This window comes from Thunnus thynnus, chromosome 8 (assembly GCF_963924715.1).
Source record: "Thunnus thynnus chromosome 8, fThuThy2.1, whole genome shotgun sequence".
NCBI classification, from domain to species: Eukaryota; Metazoa; Chordata; class Actinopteri; order Scombriformes; family Scombridae; genus Thunnus; species Thunnus thynnus.
In genome coordinates, this window is record NC_089524.1 from 21,429,137 (window position 1) to 21,453,859 (window position 24,723).

General features: G+C 39.7%; 1 protein-coding gene across 2 annotated transcripts; it reads right to left on the reverse strand.

The window, feature by feature from the left end:
• Positions 1 to 16,138: 16,138 nt before the first annotated feature.
• On the reverse strand, positions 16,139 to 23,528 carry lpxn (leupaxin). Of its 2 annotated transcripts, none has more exons than XM_067597127.1 (9): positions 23,372 to 23,528; positions 21,859 to 21,944; positions 21,533 to 21,600; positions 21,058 to 21,154; positions 20,505 to 20,753; positions 20,191 to 20,364; positions 19,519 to 19,600; positions 19,260 to 19,408; positions 16,139 to 16,834 (listed from the first exon to the last, which is right to left on the reverse strand). In XM_067597127.1, exons 1-9 carry the CDS (start codon positions 23,382 to 23,384, stop codon positions 16,568 to 16,570), a joined length of 1,185 nt encoding a protein of 394 aa, XP_067453228.1. In that variant the 5' UTR covers positions 23,385 to 23,528; the 3' UTR covers positions 16,139 to 16,567. The 2 variants fall into 2 exon arrangements, with proteins under 2 accessions (XP_067453228.1, XP_067453227.1); XM_067597126.1 differs by lacking the exon at positions 23,372 to 23,528 and adding an exon at positions 22,997 to 23,065.
• Between the last annotated feature and the right edge of the window lie 1,195 nt (positions 23,529 to 24,723).

Below are 24,723 nucleotides of genomic sequence, written 5' to 3' on the forward strand. Positions count from 1 at the left end.
TCATATTCCTCTACTGCAGGGTTTCTTTACTGCATTCAACTTTATGACGTTGAAATGACAGAAAAATCTTAAAAATTCACTTGCCATCTGTTTCCAGAGCTTTCAGTCTCATTTTATGGTCGCCCTTAGCAGACGGAAGTCTAGATGTCTCTATATCATGATATTTTCCAATCAGATGAAACAGATTTGGTGTTTGTGCTGATGCATCATCGACCTATGTTTCATATGGTTCTGTGTGGTGATATTTTTGTGATCTTTTTCCAAAATACACAGTATGATAGCATTTCTGTGGCTTTTTTTTCTAAGGAAAACTATCACCAAACATGTGGAGCCAGGATGGCAGGTGGCACACATGGTGCTGGCAGTACAGAATTTTGTTTTGCTTGGTTTTCAACAGAGTCATTCCAAAGATGTAAATGAGCAATATTTCAAATGTTGTCATCTGCTTCCTCTTCAGCAGGATTGCATTTATCTCTGTCTGTCTCTGTTTGACAACCCCGCAGCAGTACGTTCAGAAGATAGTTATGTTGCTGCAGAGAGTGCCAGACCTTTTACGCATGATTAATGTCACAAATAAACAGGCCCGAGTAAAGATAACTGTGAGAAGTGTTTTATTTATTTTCAGTCCAGCGCTCTTCTTAAGAAGCATTAGTCATGATATGGAGCATGCTGATCTGAAATAAACGCTTGTGTTGAGAGAGAGTGGCCCCTCTGTGTGCAGGCCCGCGATGTCAACACTCCACTACTCTGCTGTGACCTCAGTTATTGTCCAAGTGGCAGACAGTGTGACAGAGTCAAGTAGTGGGAAATTTATCATGGAGACCCCTCAAACAAGTGGCACCGGGCCCCTTCCCGTAGGCCAATGGCAGACAGATCTTGGACAAGTAACTCTTTGTCCTCGGCCATGTTCTCCCCTCCTCTCCACTCCTCTTCTCACCGTGCTCACTTCTGTTACTGGGCAGCTCCGACTCACCCTGTACACTCATTGTATTTTCCATTCAGATGAGGTAGATTGGGCGTTTGTGTGGAGCGTCTTTGATCAGCTTGTCTTTTAACACAGTTTCACATTGTAAAACTGTGACACTTCTGTCCTTTGACCCTTGACTCTTTTATTGGGTACCGTTCATCAAGCATTTAGAATCTGAAAGGCTGAAAGGTCAATATTTCTTTGTTTTATGCATCTGTACAACAGCCTACTTTATGCTGCCTCACGGGAGCGTATAAAGGAATAACACAATAAAACCATGTTGATCTAATCTAATCTTTTTTTTTATCCTTGCTCCCCTTTGTGGCTCTTGCTCTGAGACAGGTGTGGGATTTCAGTTAGTGGTTTCATCTGCTCTAATATGGCCACCTGTGGACTCAGGTACCTGCTTTAACCACACCTTGCAGAGGACTTCACTTTGAAGGAGCTTTTTCACATTCTTGGCCGGTTAGAAGAGGGCTTATGAGCGGCTGGCTCCTGGAGATTCCTGGACGGGGGCCAGCACTTACAGCATAGTGCACATATAGCTGGGGACGAAAGAAGACTTTAAAGTTAATGTTCTGCTAGCAGACTGCAGAAACGCTCACTTACAGAACCCACATCTGGGGAGGCGTGACAGAGAAAGAGAGCGGAGGGGAGAATGAGAACCCTTTCCGATGTAAAGGTATTTTTGAAATGTTAAACAGTCAAGTATGAAGTATATCTGCATCAGAATCCTGACAATATTGATGTTTTCCACTATTTTCATGGACTTTACATAGCCTATTTACCCCATGTGGACAGACAGAGGAAAAGCATGGAGAGAGGGGGTACAAAAGGAGAGAGTGAAGACCTTGTTAAATATCTGTGGCCCCCAGCTCGAAGGATCCTGTGTCTACTTGTCCTTGTGGCTCCACGGCTGCCTGTCTGTCTGATATTGTGCAGAAGTCTTGCCACAAAACCCCAGCTTTAACCCTCTGCCTCTGTCTCAGCATCATTACTTGTCTATTGGTATGTAATGAAAGAGGTACTTCTTCTATTACAACTACTACCACTGCTACTACACCACATAAAAAGGAAATATCTATATAGGTCTACTGAACTATTACAAAGAAGGGGCAACTAAGTCTGGGAATGTGTGCAAACTGTTTTGTTTATTATGTGCACAGGGACCCCTAGTGGTGTAAAGAAGAGCTGAGATTATGTACAGTATGGACAAAGGTAAGAAGGACAGAAAGAGATGGTTGACCCGAGGGCACAAAGATAGTGCTTCAAAGAAAATGTGAGTATGATGGATATGAAGGAGTGGCTCATAGCTTAAGGCAGCCATACTTCAGAGGGAAGACTGGCTGTCAGACTCACTGGGAAGACCACACTGAACACTCTCTCTCTCTCTCTCTGTCTCTTGCCTGTTGTCTCTGCTCTCAGCTGGACTACACACACACTCCCTCTCTATCTCCGCCCGTCTCTCGCTCGGTCTCCAATATCCTCTGTCCCGCTTTGAAGATGTCAGGGAATAATATTGACTGAGTCTCCGGTGAAATGTTATTGTGGTTTCCCTTTCCGGACGTCATGGGGAAAAGGGGTGTAAATGGAAGGGATAGGAGGTGGAGGACAATGTTAGGGGGTGGGATACGGCAAAGAATGTCAGAAGGAGGTCCAAAATGAATCTGTTGAAGCCCAACTGCTGAAGTCAGGTAGAGATGAGTGGGAGTGTACAAGACTGTCTCTCTTAAATGTTGTTCCTGAGAATCTCAGATAGTGTTTGTGGAACGTGTACACACTGAGTTAGATGGTGTTTAGTGACAATAGATCTGTATTAAGTTTGTTTTTTCTACAGCCTCTGCAGTCAGTGACGTCCCTTGTGGCATGTCAACACATGCAGTGGATGGCTAACTGTCTATCTTCATCATCCACAGTTGAGAATGAAAAAAGGCAGGAGAGAAAAGATGAGAGGAAGAGATAAGGTGACAGAGGTCACAGTCAGGGTTGTTTTTCTGGAAGCAATGTCTCATAGGGATTTTTTTTTTTTTCCCTGTAGTCGTTTTGGGATGAAGTAAGGAAAGGGTCACATAATTCATTATCAGAGTTAAATTGCTGATGATTTACAACAAGTGATTAAAGAAATTTAGCCAGATTAAAGGCAGTTTTATGTAGAGGTGACAGGGATATTTAATGAGGACTTTATCTGCATAGTAAGGCTTTTATTTGCAACAAATCAAAAAGCAGCAGGTCTTGTTTTTGAAGCATTCCCATTTCATTTGCATAATATTCCAAGAATCTTCTATACATTTGTATTTAATCTCATAATCCCACTGATTCCTGGATACATGTGAGCAAGCATCAGTAAGTGTAAAAATTATGTTTTCATGTGCCAACGGTATTTATGCATGTGGTTCGTGCATGTGTTTCTGCATATGGAATGCAAAAGATGTATATATAGAGAGATGTATATATGTAATGTATTTTAGAGCTGTATATATATATATATGGGTGAAGAATTGAAGGAATTGAAGGAAAAATCTGAATAAGAGAGACAGAGAGAGAGAGAGAGACAGAGAGAGAGAGAGAGGAAAAACAGCAGTGCTTCCATCTGGGGTCAGAGAATCACTTGATGATATGAAAATTGTGTTAATCATTGTCTCAACCCAAAATGAATACACAGGGGTCTCCACCACCATCATCAGACCACCAAATGACTGGAGCCCATAATGCTCTCACATCAAAGGTTTGGCTGGCAAAGACACCCCATGATGCATTGTGCTCTCTCCCGCTGATCATCGGCATTGTGAGTAATTGTATTATCCATATCTGGAACCCCCCTGCTATCTTCTCTCCCTTTCTACCCCATTTACTCCTGAGAGCCAAAGCAGGAGAAGTAGCTAGAGGACTGAAAAGGCTCCTCCTGGTGTTAAGCAGATCTACCTTTTGGCTATTAGAATGGTAAAAGAATAAGATATGGAGGAATAATAGTGTTTCCCCTCTTGTCATCTCAACAACCATAGTGACACTGCTGCAAATCTCAGCACTGGACAATAGATGCCATTGATATCCTAATATTATGGAAATGCAATATATATATATAGCTAATGGTAGTCAGTATAATACTGATGGTGTTCATTGTCAGTGTCCCGTTTGTGGTTTATCCAAGCAGGGGTTCAACAGAGGCTGCCGGTGCCAAATAAGGCCTTCTGCATACACTGGGTAACACAGCATAAACAGCATGTGTTATGATACCATTAAATCAAAGCCTCTGGTCTGCACTGGTGTGCAGGAACCACACATGAATTCCAGCCTTAAGGATCGGATGAGCTCTTCTTTAAGTCGCCAAAAATCAGGATTTGGACTTGACCCTTCTTTTGAAGACGGTCATCTGGTCTAATGAGGTTCTTTGAAGATTATCTTATTGTCCGAGAGGCTTTTATGTCACATGTATTGTAAATTTGTGGCATCAAAGCTTGCCTCGGTAAAAAGATATCATGCTTAAAGATCAACAGAGATAGGGAAGCAATGCCGTAACCGCTGTCTGGCCACATTGTTTTCATACACCATGCTCTTCCTTACTTCTGTAATGTGAGTTTATAGGACTGACTAGAGAAAGCAAAGAGTCTGAGTCAGCGCAGCTCACTTTGGTGGCAGTGAAACCATGTTTATCCTGCGTTTATCCAAGGTTTATTTGGTGTATGTCTGGCACATCTCTGTCAACTTACTGGTCACATTTTCTTACTCTTTGGTGGTATTGTACCCAGACTGCTGTGGCCAATGTTGGATGTAATTGTGTTTGAGGGGGAATTTTGTCCTTGGTGTTGTTTACCCACATCTGTGAAGCCAGGTGTCCAAAATACCACACAGTGCGTACCTGCATTTCAGCAGATTCGGAGCATAAGTCGGCCGCTGTCTCTGTGTTTAAAACTGTAACTGTTTTGGAGAAAGACATGTGGCTTGAAGATGTGTTTGGAAGTATGGAAAGACAAAGGCCTATGGTTAGAACTCACAGAAATAGGCACAGGAGGGAAAACATCTTGACTGAGCTGCCCTGTCTAAGAGAACCATATGATAAAAACCCCTTCGATCCCTGTCATAAATAATTCTGGACTTCAGAAAAAGGTCAGAAAAAGTGTAGGGGCTGAATAATTTGAAAGACCCTTTTTTTCCATTATCCATGTAATGCTATTTTGGTAACAAAATATGACATTTCATGCTTCCTCTCCATCATCCCCTCTTTTCTGAGACTCTGTGTCTTCTCCTGCCCCAAACTCCTTTGGTTTTCTTCTGTTTATTTTCAAGATCAAGGCACAGTTCTGTAACACTTGGCTGGTCTGCACCCTCAAACTCAAAAACTCAAGTTCATGTGTCAGTGTGGATATACATTCATCTAAATATGAAACATGAAGCGGGGAGAGAGAAATAGGGAGCAGGGAGTGATGGAAGGGGGAAGGGGAAAATTAAAAGAAAAGAAACGCAAAAGGTAAAGGTGGTAATGTAAAGCCATTAATGTGAGGAGACACAGAACTGTCATGGAGGGAGATGATTAGGTTTGATTGATGACTGTGTATTGATATAACGCAGACATGAATTATTGCTTTAAAGGGCATTTTTCAAGTGTCTGCAATTAATGGTTTGTAGAAAGAAGGCAGAAGAGGAGGCGGTATATAGCTTTTGAGATCTGGTTCTATAATAACAACCTGGCTGTGGAGTATGATAAACACAGACATAGACACACAAAGACAGCAATCCAGGTTCACACACACACACACACACACACTCAGAGCTCCAGACTTCTCTCTGCTCTCTGGGCATCGTTCCTACAGCTACTCTTCACTCACACATAGAGCTGTTTTCGTGCTTGACAGGGAGCAGAGGGGCTGTCAACAGGCCCGGAGCCTGTCAAGAAGCAGTCTGCGCTACCACGCTACACCGCTACACACACCCACACTGATATAAACACAGATCCATACATGCGCACGCAGTTGAAACATGTCAAACAGCATGGCTCCTATGACAAAATACACACAAATACACGCACAGAGAAAGGTCAGGAGAAACACATTAAAACAGCATGGCGTGTTTGACTGAACCGCCTTAACTGTAACACACACGTACACACACAAAGAACAGAAACACATTAAACAGGATGACCTTTATGACTGAATAACCAAACACGCACACACACACAGACAAATACACAAACAGTCTTCCCAGGAAAGGCCTAGAGAGGTAATTTTCTGCTTCTTCAGCTGATCCTGAACATGTGTCAAGGTTTATACTGTAATCTACTGTAAGAGACTGAGAAAAGAAAATACACAAACTTCGCCTCTCCTTTCATTTCTAGATTTATTTATGGTCTTGCCTGGAGCTCTGTTTTGGCTGCCACAAGACGTGTGCGTGTGCCATGTGTGTACGATGATATCATTAACCACTTACCTTGGTAGAAACTACTTCAGTGTATCAGGCAGATAATAATTAAAAACCACTTTGTCTTTTTTGCGGTATCATCTTATGGGGAAAAGATTTCCAAATGTATAAATATGTTTTCTTTTAGCAAACTAAGCTAACAGCAGAGCTCAGCTCCTCGTGGCTCGAGTGCAGCCCATCAATAACCTGACGATGACAGCCTCCAGTCTCCACCTGGCCTCATAGAAGATGAATTACAGCGTGAATCTGACGGAGCCCTGATGCTCAGGCCCAGGTGGAGGGCAAACTAGGAGCCTTTATACCCCACCTGGGAACACTGGGAGTAATACAGATTCATATATAAACTGTATCAATAGACACATACTGTACATACTGGAACCTGTAAGCATTTGCACATATAGGCTACTGTACATGCAGTGCCTAACCAATTGTGAAAACATAAAATTACCTTTATTTGCATGATATGAAATGACAAAATATGTTTTATCTGGACAACAACAATTTTTCAGTTTTCAATTTAGCTTCAGTTGTTCAAGTTATAAGTTCAAGTTTTAAAAAAGAAAAAATCCTTTTTGCGAAAGATAATGAAATATTTACTCTTTCTCAGAACCATTATATATGAAAATAAAATCATAATTAAGCTCTTGCACTCAGCTGTGTTGCATCCTTTACACATAACTGCTGACAAACACCAGTCAGACATGAGGTGTACAGAATGACAAAAGGTGACCAGCAGTGACCCTGCGGACCACTGTAGCTGTGCAGATGCCTCACAAGAGTGGCCTGGCCCGACTGCTGCGGGTTAAAACATATATTACACTCTAGGGGGTTCAGAACTCTGCGGCCGACACAGTGAGACAGTCAGTTGATTTATGAGCCAGAGCTGAGCCTAGTGCAGTCTACTGGGTCAAAGCACGCCACCGTGATTGAAAGTCACATCCGAGCCAATGTACCGGCCCCTCACTCACCACGCTGCACACGCCCAGAGACGACTGTGTTCTGTTTCGATATCCCAGGGACTCAAATGAAGTTGACAGCACAGCATTTACAAAGTAATTTGAGCACACAGGATACAGAGTCTACTGTTCTTGTGAAGTGGCCATTGGATTTTGTCCCTCATAAGTCTCTCTTCCCTCCCCCCTTCCCTTCATGCTTTTTTGTCTTTCTTCGCCTCATCATCTAGTAAATATAGTGACTTTGGTACTTGGAAGTCTTATAACCATTCAAAATCAGATGATGCAGTCATAAAGTCAGAGAAATTCTGTGCTCTCACATTTTTACAATATGCAGTGATTACTTCTGGCCTCCTAAACACAGCACAAATATCAGCTTTGTGCCAGCAAGTAGTAGCAGTTACACAAATGCATCTATATTACACTACTGGTAGTAAAACTTGTAGCATTGTAACCACTGCAAACGAAAAGGTCTACATGTCATTACAGTCACGTTTGTATACTGCTTTCTCCATATCTTGATACTTACCCGCATCTCCTGTGTCAGTTTGTGGAACATTGCGTTTGGATGTGGTGGTGGACAGGTTACAACTGGAGTCAGAGAGCAGGGTCTGTAGCCAGCTATCTACAGTGATAATGTCCCAGAAGATGGTAAATGGGGCATGGCATGTTGTCAGCCATGTGGTTTTACAGACAGTAAAGGGAGATAACAATAGTTGGATGATGCAGGCTTCAGCAAACCACTATCACTGCAAACAGACATATCCAAAACAAAACAAAACAAAACAGCCGTGGCCAAAATGAGCTTTCCGTCGTATAGTCAGTCAGTGGTTACAACCTTATGACTATGTTTGTGGAAGTATTGTTTGATTGTTTGATTCAGTTCCAAAGCTTCATATGATTTGTCTCATTAAAGCAACAATTATTGAACAATTTCCTCAACATGAACCTGATCATAGATTAGTTTTCGGAGGGTAAATTATTCTGTGAGTTTAAGACTGTTTACCCAAAGAAAATTAGTGTTCATTAACAACATTAAGTAGGTAATTCATGGGGGGAAAATGCATTTTATAATTGCTATCATTAATCACTCTCCAGTGCAAAATTATATTCATTTGAAAGTTGTTTTATTATGGTGTCCTCAGTTCAGGCCCATAATGAAGGTATTTAGATAAATTTATGATACATACTGTTATTACTTGCACTGTTATATTACCACTACCAAATATCAGTGCTTGTTTTTCCCAGTCTCATTAGTTTCATCTTACTGTATCATATACTGTTGCAACTGCCTCTCTTACTCTTACTGATAATTCAGTCAAATTTACGGCACGTCTTTACTTTTGTGTCTTCTCTTGCCTTTCACATCCTCTATGTGTTGTAACATCAAACGTTACACATAAAAGCCTCTCTGCGGTGCTGGAAAGAGTTTCTCTCTTGAAATGTGTTTCTCATTTCATGCTATTATCATATCACTGGACATGTCCACATGCAACTTTTGTTTTGAAGACTGTGGATTCAGAGAGTAAATGAGCCTCAGAGTCAGTAATTTGAGCTCGAATCCTGCCGTAAGCCCTGACGGAGACTCAACTGTTTAGTGGAAACATTTCCGAAGCCAGACATCGTTCAGGGAAGGAAAGTGAAGAAGATATGATAAAAATGACTGAATAATCCCACAGTTCCTGTTTGTCTTGGCTTTGTTGGTTGCTATGTGACTATGGTGTGTGTGTGTGTGTGTGTGTGTGTGTGTGTGTGTGTGTGTGTGTGTGTGTGTGTGTGTGTGTAGTGTGTGTGTGGGAGAGAGATAGAGAGAAAGAGAGAGACAGAGAGAAAGCTGAACAGATAGATGGAGAGATTGAGTTTCTGGTATAAGAGGAGGGAAAAAATCACAGGGTGTCAGTCTCCGAGAAGAAGTTTTGCTTATGTAGCACTGTCAAAGTATTGGGGAAGGAAAACTTATGTGAAATGGAAGGATCCTGTCATGACTCTGCCATAGTTGGTTATCATATATTACAGTACAGTTGTTAGATACAGTGAATTAATGGAGTTATGTTGTCATGTACAGTGGCAATACAGATTTTATTATTTTTTCAGAAGATATGGTTGAACAAAACTCTGTTCATGAATATTTTTCATCATGTTTCATCAAAAGTAAAGTTAAGTAGTATAAAATGGAATTGATATATTCTTATATATACAATATATCTAAATAAGAATGTTTTCCTCCAATGATGATAGAGAAATCCAAACATTGTTCATCAAAATTATCAGAAAAAAGATATCCTTTATTTGTTTAATTTTCCTGAAACTAGTAAATGTGTTTAATGAAGGGGGCATCTCTATTCTGTTGATCATTTAAATAATGTCCCCTGACTGAAGGAGAAACTAATTTAGTTGCATTCAGATCAAATGCAAGTAATTCAATCCACTAGCAGCTGACCTCCTTCAAAGGAAGTGAAATTTTAAAATTGAATTTTACATTTTAAGAACTTTTTTTGGATTGTAGTATTTCTCCCGAGAGAGAACTCTCTGTAAAAGGCTCCACTGCCTTTACAGATGAATGGAATGTCAGTGACTGAAGTAGCAGGATTATAAAAATGAAGAAGTAATCTTTATGATGAAAGCATTGCGGTGGTTTTGAATTACTGCACACTAAATCATTTTTATGCAAAGAAGTAATTCCAGCTCCATCATCACATAGCTCTGGATGAGCCCTGGGCTCAGACAAGGGCTTATGATTGCATCTTAATGGGTTTAGTGGGAACATGGTGTCACAGAGAGTACTGGGGGATTAGTGATAAGAAAAATGTCTCCTCTGACCCAAAGGTTTGGAGTGAGTTGCTAATGTATCCTTCAGCAAGGCTGGATCCTCTCAGTCCAATTTAAATGGATGTGCTGTCAAACACGTAAGAGCTGAGGTGCTGGAAAATTGACACCTGCTAATGAAATTACTGTAAAACCCAATTGGAGTTGCCAAGGTGAAATTTGTGTGTATGAGTGTGTTTCGCTATTAAACCCATTACGATGCAATTATAGGCCTCTGTATGTGTGTGTACAAAGTTTCCCAGTGTTTTCCAGCAGGCCTGTTGGAGGTTTGACTAAAGCCCGGCCTTGTGGGCTCCCCCTGCAGCGACTGTGATTTATCAAACAGCCAGCCAGGATCTGCTCCTCACAGGGCTTCCCAGCCTTCAACAAACCTCCAGCTTCAGGCAATAGGGCTGTATTGCGGTTAACCATCACTCTTTAAAACAAATCTTATAATGATCCATGCTGTGGCCGCTACAGAGGCAGTGGATTTGGATTAGAGCCATATCCCCAATTGGCCCCATCTCATCAGTCCCAGAGCCATTCTGCTCAGTGTCTGACCCCTGGTCCAACCCTCAGTCTTGCCACCTAAGCTGGGCCAAGAACTGCTGAGCTAGCTGTCAGCCATCTACCGTACAAACAATGCAGGGCAGCAATAGAGATTCTGAACAACCTCAAGACCAACTCCAGTGTTGAATTCCCGTCCATAACCCACTTTTAACCCTTGTAAAAACCCAGCCTGAACCTCAGCTTTTTTAAACTAATGTCCCGTGAACTCAAGGCGCTTGGCTGTATCTTTACAAGCTTGCCCACCATTCAGAACATGTTCTAACAATTACAAGAAGGGTTTAATTTTCCCAAACAGCTCCATCGATCGCAACAATAGCCTCCCCAAACATATCACAGACTGTACCACTCTGGCATACTGCACCGTACACCCACACATGGACGCTATGAAGCAGCATAATGAAACCATCTATCTTCTTGACACTAAAGGCTAGCATACAGAAGGAGCTCACTGTCTTATAAATCTTTCTCATAACCTCAGACAGTTTGGTCTGGGCTGATATTAGGATCCAGATAAACTGCACCACGCTTGCTCCCTCTTTCTCCCTCCTTGTTATTCTGTGTTGAGCATGGAGGTCCAGCTGAGAGACTTGGCAGCAGATGTGAGGGAGATGAGACAAAAAGACGTGGAGCAGAGGAATGGAGATCAAGTGTTTTGAAGTTTTCTTGAGAACCTCCCATAGCGTCCCCCTCGGGAGCTGACTCCGTTTAACCCATAAAAACCGGAGACCTCAAGTTCACTTGGTTAAGGATCAGCGAGCACACAGAGGTGGCAATGATGCTCACACAGATATGCTTTGTGTCAACCAAACCCAAGAAGAGCATAGTTTTCTTGGCTGTGCTTGCGTGTGTGCATGTGTGTGTATGTATGTGTGTGAGAGAGAGAAAGAGAGAGAGCTGCAAGACAAAGAGACAGAGTGCAAACTCATAAATAGCATTTACATGTTTATTGTGTTTGCATGTGTTTTGCATCTGTGTGAGTATGTGATCCTGTTGACCAAACCCATAGATAGCATACATATGTTCGAATTGATTCGTGTGCATATTCGTGTGTGGGTCAGCTGAAGCTATTAACTTGTTTTTGTGTTTGTGCAGACCAGACCCAAGCTAGCATGAATAAAAAATCCACAAATAGTATTTACAAGTTTGTTGGGTTTGTGCATGCATGCATGTGTGTGCACATTCATATGCCTGCTGGTCTGTGAGAGAGTGTGAGATAGCAAGGAGCACTCAGTGTTCAGCCAAGGACAACAAGAAGTCCCTTTTGGACAGAGGAGCTAGTCATGAATCAGGTGTGATACCTGCACTAGCATCAGCAGATCGCCAAAACAAACACACGGAAAGTGGAGCAGTGCTCCAGCTCAACTTCTCCCTACGTGGAAGTAATTACTGAGGTGTTGAAGTTGTCACTTTTCCTTTGCTGTTAAAAACACATTCATTTGAACTCTCACACAGAAACGCTTCTATTTTACTGAAGGTTTTGCCTGCTAAACCGGCTCTGCAAACTTACCAATTCCCCTTTGTGGAGTACTGAAATTTGCATTATGTGCATGTTTGTCCAGTAACACACCAATTCTTCCCAGTTCAGACAACCTAAGTTCTTCACATAATGTTTTGATTTTTTAGTTGTTCAAGTTGTCTCACCTATGGCAGCAGACTGCTGTTTAGTTTCATGATTAGAAGGTATGGCAGTAATTAAGTGCCTGAAACATACTGCAAACAAGTTAACATTTATCATTTTCAAGATATTTTCCAGTCTGCACTGACGTACGAACTGCTGTTAAACAGAGTCATGACATTTGAAAAAATTACTGTGTTTTTGAAGACCTATTAATAATCTCTAAAGAGTCTTAAAGGATAGGGCTGGTGATTTTATACTTCTTTGGAAATTTCTCCTAGAACAAGTCAGTACAAAGTCAAGAGGTTGGGATATGTAGCACAATAAGCTACAGAGCTCTGTAAATGGAACCGCATTTGTGCATATGCACAGTGATACCTGCCTTATACACAGAACTACTCTCCGGAGACTGAAAATGTGATCACTGTCATTGTCTTTGGAACCGTATCTAAACAAACTAACACGACTGTAATCTTTTTAGCAAAGGAAAATGTCACCCAGTGCAACAGTGTTGGCTCATATATTGAACCTACTTTTGTTGACAATAAGAAAAATATAGAGAATTGCCAGCCTTACCCTTTAAAGGTACCTACCAGAAATGACAGCATACTCATGGAGTTGTCATCTTTGCTTGAGTCAATGAATACAGTGACATTATGTGAAATAGATTAGAAATTCTCATTCATTTCGTATGTACTCTCAGCATATAGAGGCATCTCTGAAGACTTGTGTTTTTGAGTCTTTATGACCTGAAAGAATTTTTAGAAAAGTTTTATGCCTATTTATGTTTCTCAAAAGCTGTGGTTTATGATTCCAGTGTAATTATCACTGCACAAGTGATGAAACTGTAAAAAATGTTAAGTACATATCAATAACAAAATGTATCTGACAAATTCAGTGATTTCAATTGTGTTGTTCAAATTGTTTCTCTTCAAAGCACAATATTTGTTAATTTCAGAGAAATGTATCTGCATGTACTTGACTTAACGTGACCTAAGTTAAGTTCATCAGTACATACATGGTCATGTAATAATGTTACAGTAATCTGATCCATCCTTGTTTTAGTGCACCTACTGGAGCTGTGATTTCACATTATCAGGAGTGATTTCAACTGGATCGTCTCCAACTGGCGTATACACGGATGTATGTGTCTGTGAGTCTATAAGCAAATGTTCTGATTAATGAGTCAGTCTATACCAAAGACCTATTTGACAGTTATGGGTTCAATGCTGATGGGAACTGCTGGGTTTATACAGTCAGGCAGGGTCAGTCAGGTGTCACCCACAGTGGGGCTGTGTGGGTCTGGACAGGCCGCCCTACCGTCCCCATCAGGGGTGGCCTAGCGGACACAGGCATTTTACAGGAGAGGAGGTAAGTGTTGGGTTTCAGGTGTCACGCAGGGGTAACTCTTGCAACTACACTCCTCAACCCCTGCCCTCCTCACCCTGCCTCCCTCAGCACCAGTATCCATTATGTCCCAACATATTCCTCAGTCCCTGCACTCCCCGTCCTTCCCCCATTGAGTTCTAGTTGCCATCTCATGGCCCAGTGCGCTCCCAGGCCGTTCATACTCTGTTTCACTGTTGTAAATGTCACCTGAGTTACACTCTCTCTGCTTTCCACAGATGGCTCTTTATTCACCACCCTTTTAAAAAGACCCCCGCTCACATTTCATGTTTTCTCACTTTTACTATGTGCCAGAGAACCCTTTTCTTCCCTATTCATTCAGCCGTACGATAACACTGATATTTCTGCTGTGAATGCCAGAATTTCTTTCCACGCATCATATTTTTGTTAAAAAAATACCATCCAGTTACAGAAACTACGACAACTACTCATAACACAGGGTTGGCAAATTCACTTGTGATAGCATGCATGTGACACTAAATGGTGCAAAAAGAATATTCTCTAATACTGTAATAAACATAATTGAAAACAATATCACCTGACCTATTTGCTTGTTGCTTAGTGTCTGGTTCATGCTGGAAAGTGCACATCCAGTTGCGTCTTATAATACATGCTGTGAATTTCTCAGATGTATTTAAACACATTTAATATTGTAAAACTTCAGTATATCTTTGAGTTCAGTAAGAATCCAGGCACAAGGCCATAAGATCATTAAACACTTACGATCTGGGACTTTGACTGAGTATTCACACTTCTTCCATGATGCAAGGCTCATATTCTGTAGAGACTGTAAGAGGCCTGGTCTGACAGTGATGACAGCATGATTAATGCCCACCTCCGTTCCCACTCACACACTAACTTTACACAGCAAGTCTAAGTGGCTTGAAGAAAAGCTGAAGAAAACTGCCCATAGGGCCAACAAAAAGTTACCACTGTTCATATAAAGATGATGAAATGAGAATTGAGAACTTTTTTAAAAATCAAGGTACAGTTTGGTTACCTTTAATTTTTCAAAGGTTTCATCCTTCTGTTATGTTCAGTGAAGTTGCACTATATAGTTATAAATTGGTGTAGTTTACTTTTCTTATGTTCCCACTATCCCTCAATCTGCTGCATCTAATTCTTCTTCAATAAAGATTTCCTAGCGTAGGTGGCATAGCATAGATTTATTTATTGCTTTCCTACCCTCCCTTTGTTTCTATTTTTAATACTGTTTGAAAATCAGTTGCACAGATTTAAATTTCTTGGAATAGTTAATCAATTGATAAGTATCACATTGTACTTGATGGTGTGTTTAAGGACATGTTGACATTAGATATTTGAAAGTCAGCTGCCGAAAAATTAACAAGGTATCAAACGAGCAGATGATAATCAATAATAAATGATTATAAGACAAGCAATTAGGGAACATGTACATGGATCATGCTGGATCATTTTGACCCCCTGAGAAAAGGCAGATAACTCATTAAATTCACAAGTTTACAAAAAACAAACAAAACAAACAAAAACCTCACATTTAAATAGATAAAACATTTCTAAACTACAGGCACATCCTAACTGTCTAAATATCTGACCTGAGTATTCACACTATTTGTTATCAGTGGGAGTGAATGAAAAATGTTAGGCAACATCAAAATGGGCCCAGACATGCAAGGTCCATCACCAAAATATTTTTTCTTCGTGGTTGCACTTTGTGGTTGATCTATCCCTCAATAGTCAAAGTGAGTTGCCGAAGAGATGCAGGTATGTGAAGGAGCTCCTTCTGAAACCACCTTTGTTCACTTCAGCACCTTCATCAATCTTCCATAGGCTGCTATAAAGGAGCCTGTGTGGGGAATGAAGAGGTTGTCCGAATCCAGTGCATGCCAAGGGCCAAATGGTCAGTGAGAGTAAGAAGAAACTCAGGTTGGCACGCCGATTCCATGCCAGTCACTGCCAATACAAGCTATCAAGCCACATAGACAAGCCCCTTGACAAACTGCTCCATACTGCCAGCAAGCATCTCTTGGACTGCCAAGTCTTATGGTAAACTGAGGATAGATTAATGGAAACCACGGGTTTAAACTGCACTTCTATGTTTTTCTTTCTCCATTTATACATTTTATGTGGTCATGATGTATGAAATCCCATAAAATTTAGTCAAAGTGTCAGCAACAAACCTTTTAGAATCATCCAAAGTTCACATATGTAAAAAAGTTCCTTCAGTGTTTTTATCATGGGAAATAGGTATTTTCCTTGTGTTTTACAACCATATCATTAATTATGTTACATTGTTAACATTTCTCCCTTGATATTTTTGCATAATCTATTCACAACTTAAGTGACACTCCTTGTTACACACTCCTAATTACATAATTCATCATATTAGTTTCCAAAATCATTTAAAATGTGAGGTACCTCAGTCAGCCATGAAGTATTAAAGCAGTGGAAAGTTTATTTCTCATCTGCACAAATGCACATCTGCACAGTCTTAACAATGTTAATACAAGTTGTAGTTGCCTCATTTTCATTTATCAGTCACGCTATAAGGACATTAAAACCTTAACAATGAAGTGGAAAGTGCATAATTTGCATGTTATGCGCTGTATGTCTTAAACAAAGAGTTTGTTAAAGCAAGGTGCGCAGTACGGTTTTCCGTTCTGCTCCTTAAAGATACCCTGGCTGAGCTGCCGCAGACAGAAGGCACACACAAAGTGCTCGGTCACATCTGCACAGTCTTAACGATGTTAATACAAGTTGTAGTTGCCTCATTTTCATTTATCAGTCACGCTATAAGGACATTAAAACCTTAACAATGAAGTGAAAAGTGCATAATTTGCATGTTATGCGCTGTATGTCTTAAACAAAGAGTTTGTTAAAGCAAGGTCCGCAGTACGGTTTTCCGTTCTGCTCCTTAAAGATACCCTGGCTGAGCTGCCGCAGACAGAAGGCACACACAAAGTGCTCGGGGTGAAACTTGCGATCAAGAGCAGCAATGCAGCGGCCTGTGATGGGCTCACCGCAGCCACCACACAGGGTGCCCTGCCGGGAGTGGAAGTGCAGTGAGCAGAGGGGTCGACCATCCAGCTCCATGAAACAGCCATCAGTGAAGGGCTTCAGGCAGTCCTGGATATGAGAACAAAAGAGAGGGATGGGTGAAGGGATGTGGGGAAAAGATAAAAGAGAGTAGAGAGGATAAAGAGAGGCAGAAAAAAAGTTAGAAACAGTAACATGGAGAAGGAAGGATATTGAGTAAAATCTGCTTTTAAAGGACCATTCCAGTGATTTTGCATGTTCTAACCCCTTAACTTTATACTCATGTATAATGCTGATCATTTTCAAAAGATAGTTTTATTTATTGATTTTCTAGCTTCCATTTGTTTCCATTTTTAGTATGAAAATCAATTACAGAGATTTGAAACTTCTTAAATTAGTTAATCAATTGGAAATTGTCACATTATCCTTGATGATGCTTTCAAAAATATACAGACATCAGATATTTGTAGTTGGGGTAACAAACTATTATCCTTGTCAAAACAAACTTGTAAAACAAGCAATAGACCTTTTTTGTGGCAGATATTCTGACTTGTCCCAGAAGGAAAAGGACATGTGGAACTAATGAAATTAACAATGTCTATTTGGCATTTTATGTGTCCCAAAGAGGCAAGACCAGTGAGCCTGTGAGACCAAGGCCATGCGACAAACCAAGATGCAATGAAGTTTTTATTAATATTATTCATTACTCCAGTGTCTACTCTTCAGCTATGACAGTCAAAATGTCTGCTGTAAAAACTGTCTATAAGGGAACATTAGTTTTGTTCATTCGGTGGTTTGTTCAGAAGCTGACTCTCAAACATCTGATTCATTCAAACATTCCAATGCAATGATAATCTAACTTTCCAAGTTTCAAATTTCTGTGAATTGATAATCTGCTGAAAAGAAACTAAACCAAAGCCTATCTTGCAGGTAGGAAATGAATCTATAATCCTGTCTAATGTTTTGCAAAATGGTAAACTGTAATTTAAAGTAATGCTACATAATCATAATCTTTAGAGACATACTACAACATGTAAAATCACTGGCACAGTCTCTCAATATGTTATGAGGTTAGACACAGGATGGAAGAGAAAGCTAAGTGTCATAGCTGTTTCTGTCAACAATCAATTTATAACTGTTGGAACATAATCTGAATTGGTCTGATACCTTTAATGTATCATAATACAGGCATGATGCTACACATGACCCTGTAGTTGATTGCAGACCTTTGTTTTGGCAGACATTTTGACATGTCATAGTAGTAAAAGCACAGGTGTAATTCTTAACATTAGCAATGGCTTTGCACCATTTACATGTGCCAATAGTCCATGTCAGTGAGCCAGTAAGCACAACACCATGGGCCCTGGCACAAGAACACCTGAATGGAAGTCAGCCATTAATAATGACATTAGTAACACCTGTGTCTGACAAAACAAAACGTCCACTATGAAAGGTCTGTTTTGTTCACTGTTGGTGACAATTGTTTCTTAAAATGTAATGAACCTCAAAATTATACTGCACATGTTCTCATTCAAAGTGTAATTAAAGCAAAGTAGAATCAAGAGTTTCTCTAATATTAATCAGCTGACTTTTTATGAGAATAATGAAGTCTGCAAAAATCTCGTCAACTGTTCCTCCAGAAGAACCTCAACTCATCTCAGGTTTCTAGAGAGGTAATCACTCTCTTCTATAACCGTAAGGTTGTGCCTGTCATCATATTTTCTAACATTTCATGGTATGGAAATCTCTCCACTGTTGTCAAGAACGGGCTGCAGCACAGCATAGGGAGGGTGAGCAGAAAGATCAAAGGTGCTAAATTGTATGAACATCTATTTATAGCAGCAGGCTGATTAAAAAGGCTTGAGTGTCCACTTCATCCTCTTTATGGAGTGTTTGACCTCCTGCCCTCTGGAGTTAGATTTAGGCTACCAAGGGTCAAGGGTAAAATTCTGGCCTGACTGATAATAACTGCTCCTTATAAAACAATGTTTAAGTTATGTTACTTGTTGTGATGGCATAAGACAGTAATGACTGGGTGCGGTAGTCATTGTTGTTGTTCATCTTAAATGTATTCATGTAATTTTGAGTGGTTGGTGTTAAAAGCTATTTATTTTATGTGTTTTATGTTCAAGTTTATGAACATTGTATTTTCAGTCAAGAAACATCTTCTTTTGAAGTTGCTATCTTATTTCAGAACATCTGTACTGAGAATATTTCATGTTTAACAATCGCTCACAGCCGAGTAAAGCAGAGCTGCACATTGAACCATTTTTGAGCAGATGCTGCGTACAGAAGTAGGTTTGAAGAGATATAAAAGATACCCACATTGAGGAATATGGTTTCTTTGATTTATTTGCATCATTTCAACCGGAGCGTATTCATCAGGCATAAGGTTTCCATCAACCTTGTGGTCAAAATGTTGCAAATAAAGCAAATGTGTGGGTATCTTTCTCATTTATTCCCAGACTTGTATGCGAGCCAGGGCCGTGTGTGTGGTCTGAGGTAAGGGGCTCACCGCGCAGACGAAGCACTCTGAATGCCAGGTGCCATTGGCAGCAGTCAGGTAGTTCTCCTTCACTGACTGCCCACAGCCTGCGCACTTAGGAGCAAAGAGGTGGTAAAAGTCCTTGCAACAATATGGCTTCCCATCCTTCTCTAGGAAACCTGGGGCAGGTAGAAGATACATTCCGAGTCAAAATACATAACATACAATACAATACAATATAAGTTGTGGTCTCCAGTGGAGAGAAATGACTGCACAAGCTTCTTCTTACCATCAGGTCCAAACAGGCCTCCACAGTGTGTACAGAAGAAGTGCTCTGGATGCCAGGTCTGGTCCAGGGCTGTCAGGATGTTCTGGTAGCCAGAAATAGAAAAAAACTGACATCATGTTTTCTACTTCCTTTGGGGATTAGTAAAGTTTGTCTCATCTCACATATTCATATGTCAGGAAGCACAAAAATGTGGATTGCGAACCGCATGAAGTGAATCATTACAGTAGGAGAAGTTGCATTAGTTTCTGATTAATGACTTCGGTCTACAGCATAAGTCTGCAAAATCCCAGTATGGTTTTGTGTTTTATCTATTAATATGACATGTGGGATACATCTAGAAAAATTAACTACATACAACTGTGTGTCATCATCCAATCTTCAAAAGATTATTGTGTAAATGAATGGATGTAATATAGGGCAAATCAGAAAAGAGATAGCTGAATTCATAGTGATGTGGCATTTAGGTATAGCTATAAAAGTATAATGAGAGGAGAAAAAAATGAAAACATGTACATACATAGTATCCTACAAGTACATAAAAAAATGTACAATTTTTTTAATCTTTTCCTTATCTGGAGACAATTGTTTGTAAAATCTAATTTTTATCTTATTTTTGTTTTACTGTAGCCATGATATGACAAATATATAACAGATGAACCGACCCCTTCTCACCTGCACAATGGGCCCTTTGCAATAGGCACAACGAGGAGAGAAGAGCTGTTGGTAGTCTTTGTCACAGTACGGCTGTCCTTCTCTCTCAAAGAAGCCTGTGGTGGCCAGCTCGGTCTTACACACCACACACACAAAGTGTTCAGGATGCCACACTTCACCCAACGCTGTGATCATCTGGAGAATAGGAAACAAAATTAGTTCAAGAACAGGAAGTTTTTACCTGTCCTTCCCTTTGTCCTTTGCATTTCTCCAGATTTCTATCTACAACACACTGATTTCAATGTTGTTGTGTTTTATGTGACTTAACAGTGTACCTTTCCTACGATGCATTTGTTGCAGGAAGCACAGTGGCCCTTGGTTGTCGTACGGACACCAATCTTTTCCAAGTCAGAGCTCAGCCCTCCCAGCAGGTCGTCTATAGCATCTTTTTTTTTGCTGGAGGCCTTCGCATCTGAATCCGCTGAGCTGCTGCTCTCCTTGTTCTCCTGTTGTCCACCTTCTCTCTTCTTTTTTACCGACTGTTTTTGTGTTAGTGGTGGTGGGGTCGATGAAGACTCTCGATCCTAAAGGATGATACAAATTATAAGCACAGATATATTTAAAGGTCAGTGCCTAATAATGTTCTTATGCTGAACTTCTGTCACTGGGGTTGTGCAATTTTGACTTTAGAACAATGCTGCCCTCTGTTGTTGAAGCTGGTTAATTTCAGTGTCGTGACTGCATGCCCACTGTTTTACCCTAACCCTAACCCTAACCCTAACCCCACATGCATAATTCTTAAACATACAGGACTAGTGCTTAATTGAGAATATTCAATTTTCAATTTTCAATCATTCTGGACCATGCATATGCAGACACTGTACTGACCCCTTGTGCCAGACCCATCAGTTCTTGCAATACGGAATCCAGCTCCTTAGTGGGTGAGTCAGGGTGCACAGGAGCCGCCACAGGAGCTGGCAGATCACTAAAACCCAGAGAGAGGCAAATAAAAAGGTGAAGCATGATATCTCATATTCAAAAATAAACCTCAGAGGACACTAACTATGACTATTGTACAAATTAATTTTGAGGGAACAGTTTGAGGTTGTTTTTCCAAGCTGAACTGTGTCTCTGAGCATAATCCGCGGTGGTTTTGCAACTGTGTGATGCGAAAAAATTATCTGAAATACAACCCATAAAACAGCAAACAAGTAATAACAGGAAGTCAGTAAGATCTTTAGATACATGATAACTTTGAAACGCTGTGCAATGAATTTCAAGTCATTTCCTGTTTCTTCTACACAGTTGACACAAAGATAATGTGAATCAGAAGTCAAAAAGGAGCCATAAGTTTGTGGTTAACCTGTAGACATTTGAGGTGACAGAGTCGTTTCCTTTCTTTGTAAGTCCAGCATAAACTCCACCTGGCACCTGTGGACACACAGCCAAAATATTCTATATATATAGTTGTGGTGATGGAAGTACCAAGATTAAGAGTGGATTTGATCATCTGATGAAGAAATTGTGTTTGTTAAAATTATGGTATTTCCCAAGTTCCCAAATGCAGACGTTAACTTGTTAACTGGTTGGTTGAGAAATGATTTCAGGTTGAACTACAACTGAAATAGGTGATAATAAAGGTAGTTATGGTATAGTGTAAACTTGTAATTTTTGTGGCTTTGTCCTCACCTCCTTAGAAGCTTGGTCACCGCTCCTGTTCTCATCAATGCTTGCTGAAACAGCTGATGTCACAGCCAGCTCTTCCAACAGCAAATCTGTGGCAAGATACAGACTACAAATCATCTGACCATACATATAAACATTAATACACTTGCAGGCAGGCGTGTATACAGTATACACAAAAACAATCACTACAGCACTTCTTCTTCTTCTTTTTGGACATTTACTATTTAACCAAAGGATGTGTTTCATTTAGGTGTCATGTAATATTACATGTGAAGTGAGATAAAATGCACCTCGAGGTATAGAAGAAGATACAAGTAGATCGGTCTGAGGTTGCTTCATGCAGTTTCCTCAGGAAGTATTGGCATGACACATTGCAGAAGTGAAACTTGCAATAATGTTGCAAGACTTGGGTGACAAATATTACCTAGAATTTTACTCTCTCCTTCACACAATGTAAACCCACATATCTAAGAAAATGTGAAGATGTTGTCATGAATACATTCTTTTATAGGTAAGTAGACAACATGAAGGTTAAAAAAAGACAAGAAAATCAGCTTTTGGCTCTTGTTTTTGACAGTTGTATGGTCTATGTCTTTCCATGTCATGACATCTTAGAGTGTATCTGTGTCCTCTTATTTTTAGAACACAGTATGATCAAAAGAAATTGTTGTATTTCTTGTAAGTAAGTTGTGCATTCTGATGATGATTTGTTTAACCTTTATTTTACCAGGATTTTTTTTCCAAGAGTCCTGGAAAAATGGCAGTACAGTTTACAAACTATTCGGCGCAACTGAAAATAGAATAAAACAAAACTAAGACCCAATGAATGTAATAAGACAGTGTAAAAAATGTATTAATTAGTTACATTGACTGTATTACAGTCTATAATATTAATACTATAATACGGTCTATAATATAGTTATATACTGTATGCTGTACCGTACTTGGCGTATACTGTATATACACACTGTAATCATATTCCATGAGCAATATGTCTTTTCACATCTATTTTCTACAATAACTGTAAATCATAGGACCTTGCACTGAATGTTTTAAAATTACAATCATCCTTCCATATGTCTGGTCACTGATCAGTTCGATGATGATTAAGAGTTTAAAACGTTAGAGAAAGTTGTCTTACCAAGCTCATCCATGTTGCTTCCTGCTCTATAAATCTACTCGAGTGTAAGTGTAAGACCCAATGAATGTAATAAGACGGTGTAAAAAATGTATTAATTAGTTACATTGACTGTATTACAGTCTATAATATTAATACTATAATACGGTCTATAATATAGTTATATACTGTATGCTGTACCGCACTTGGTGTATACTGTATATACACGCTGTAATCATATTCCATGAGCAATATGTCTTTTCACATCTATTTTCTACATTGTAAATCATAGGACCTTGCACTGAATGTTTTAAAAGTACAATCATCCTTCCATATGTCTGGTCACTGATCAGTTCGATGATGATTAAGAGTTTAAAACATTAGAGAAAGTTGTCTTACCAAGCTCATCCATGTTGCTTCCTGCTCTACAAATCTACTCGAGTGTGAGTGTGTGTTTTTTGCTTCTGTTTAGTTACTTAGGTAACCAACAAAATTTCTCTTCTGATCAAAACCGTCACTTCCTCTGCCTGGTTTGTCTTCATTTGTTACTGAATTTAGAACTTGCCATACTTAATATGAGATGTTGCTGTTTCCTGATAAAACGGAAACCAAGAATAGTTTCTGAACAGTGCAGGTGCGATAAAAACTTTTTTAGCCCTACTTGTTAAGTCTTATACCTCCATAAACGGATTTGTTGATTGCTTTTATGTATATGTAATTTCTATATGATACATATTTTAATGTACATGACAGTATGGTAATACAGTCAGATTTGGAGACATGCTCTCTACTTCAGATGGCATCTTTTGTAAGTGATTGTCAGTCAAGGCATTTATTGGCACTTTTCAGACACAGAGGCATTTCAAAGTGCTTTGCAATGCAAATCCAATGAAGATAAACAAAATGTATTTCAGTGGAATAAAAAGTACAATAAAACAAAGTAAAAAGACAAAAAAATACGATTTCAGTGCTTCAAGTCCCTTTATCACTGAGTCACACACCACCAGTACAGAAATAAAGATTATCAATGTAGTTTTTATTAATAACTTGTTAATGTTACCTCCATCAATATACACATAAGACACAAACATAAAACATCAAATTAAATGTAGAAATTTGGTGTTGTTCTATGTAACATTTCATGTGACATTGTGTAACATTTCACATGTATGACATGGTATGACACACAACCAGGTTTACACAAGCAGATAAATCAATACAATACATAAATCAATACAAAACAGGCAAAAAAAAAAAAAAAAAATCTTGAGAGATCATGCTTACATTATTCTTATTGTAAACAAACTGGACAGTGTTTCAAAATATGCCCCTACAGTATGTTCACATATTGCGACTGCTTGGATTGTGGCCTGCCACAAGCGAGGCATGGATTTGATTTGTAGTCATTGATCCCGAGATATATAGATACACATATACATACGAGGGTTGTCTAATTTTAGTAAGTAAGGTGATGCTCATGTTATGTTCTCTTTGCAGTTTAAGTAAGTTGCCACCATCGAGGTATTTTAAGGCCATATGGCAGTCACCTTAACTCGCTCGCATGCAGTACCTGCGTTATCTCGCACCACTCTAGTCGCAACCATTAGCACTGAGAACAGGGGTATTTCTGGTTTTGACTAAATTTAAAACGCACAATTAGACCGGTTAGTATAGCATCTTATGCTCAAGTGATATAAAAACAATTAAAGAATGAAACCATTTCTCAAAATCTTACGAAAATGCTCCTCACT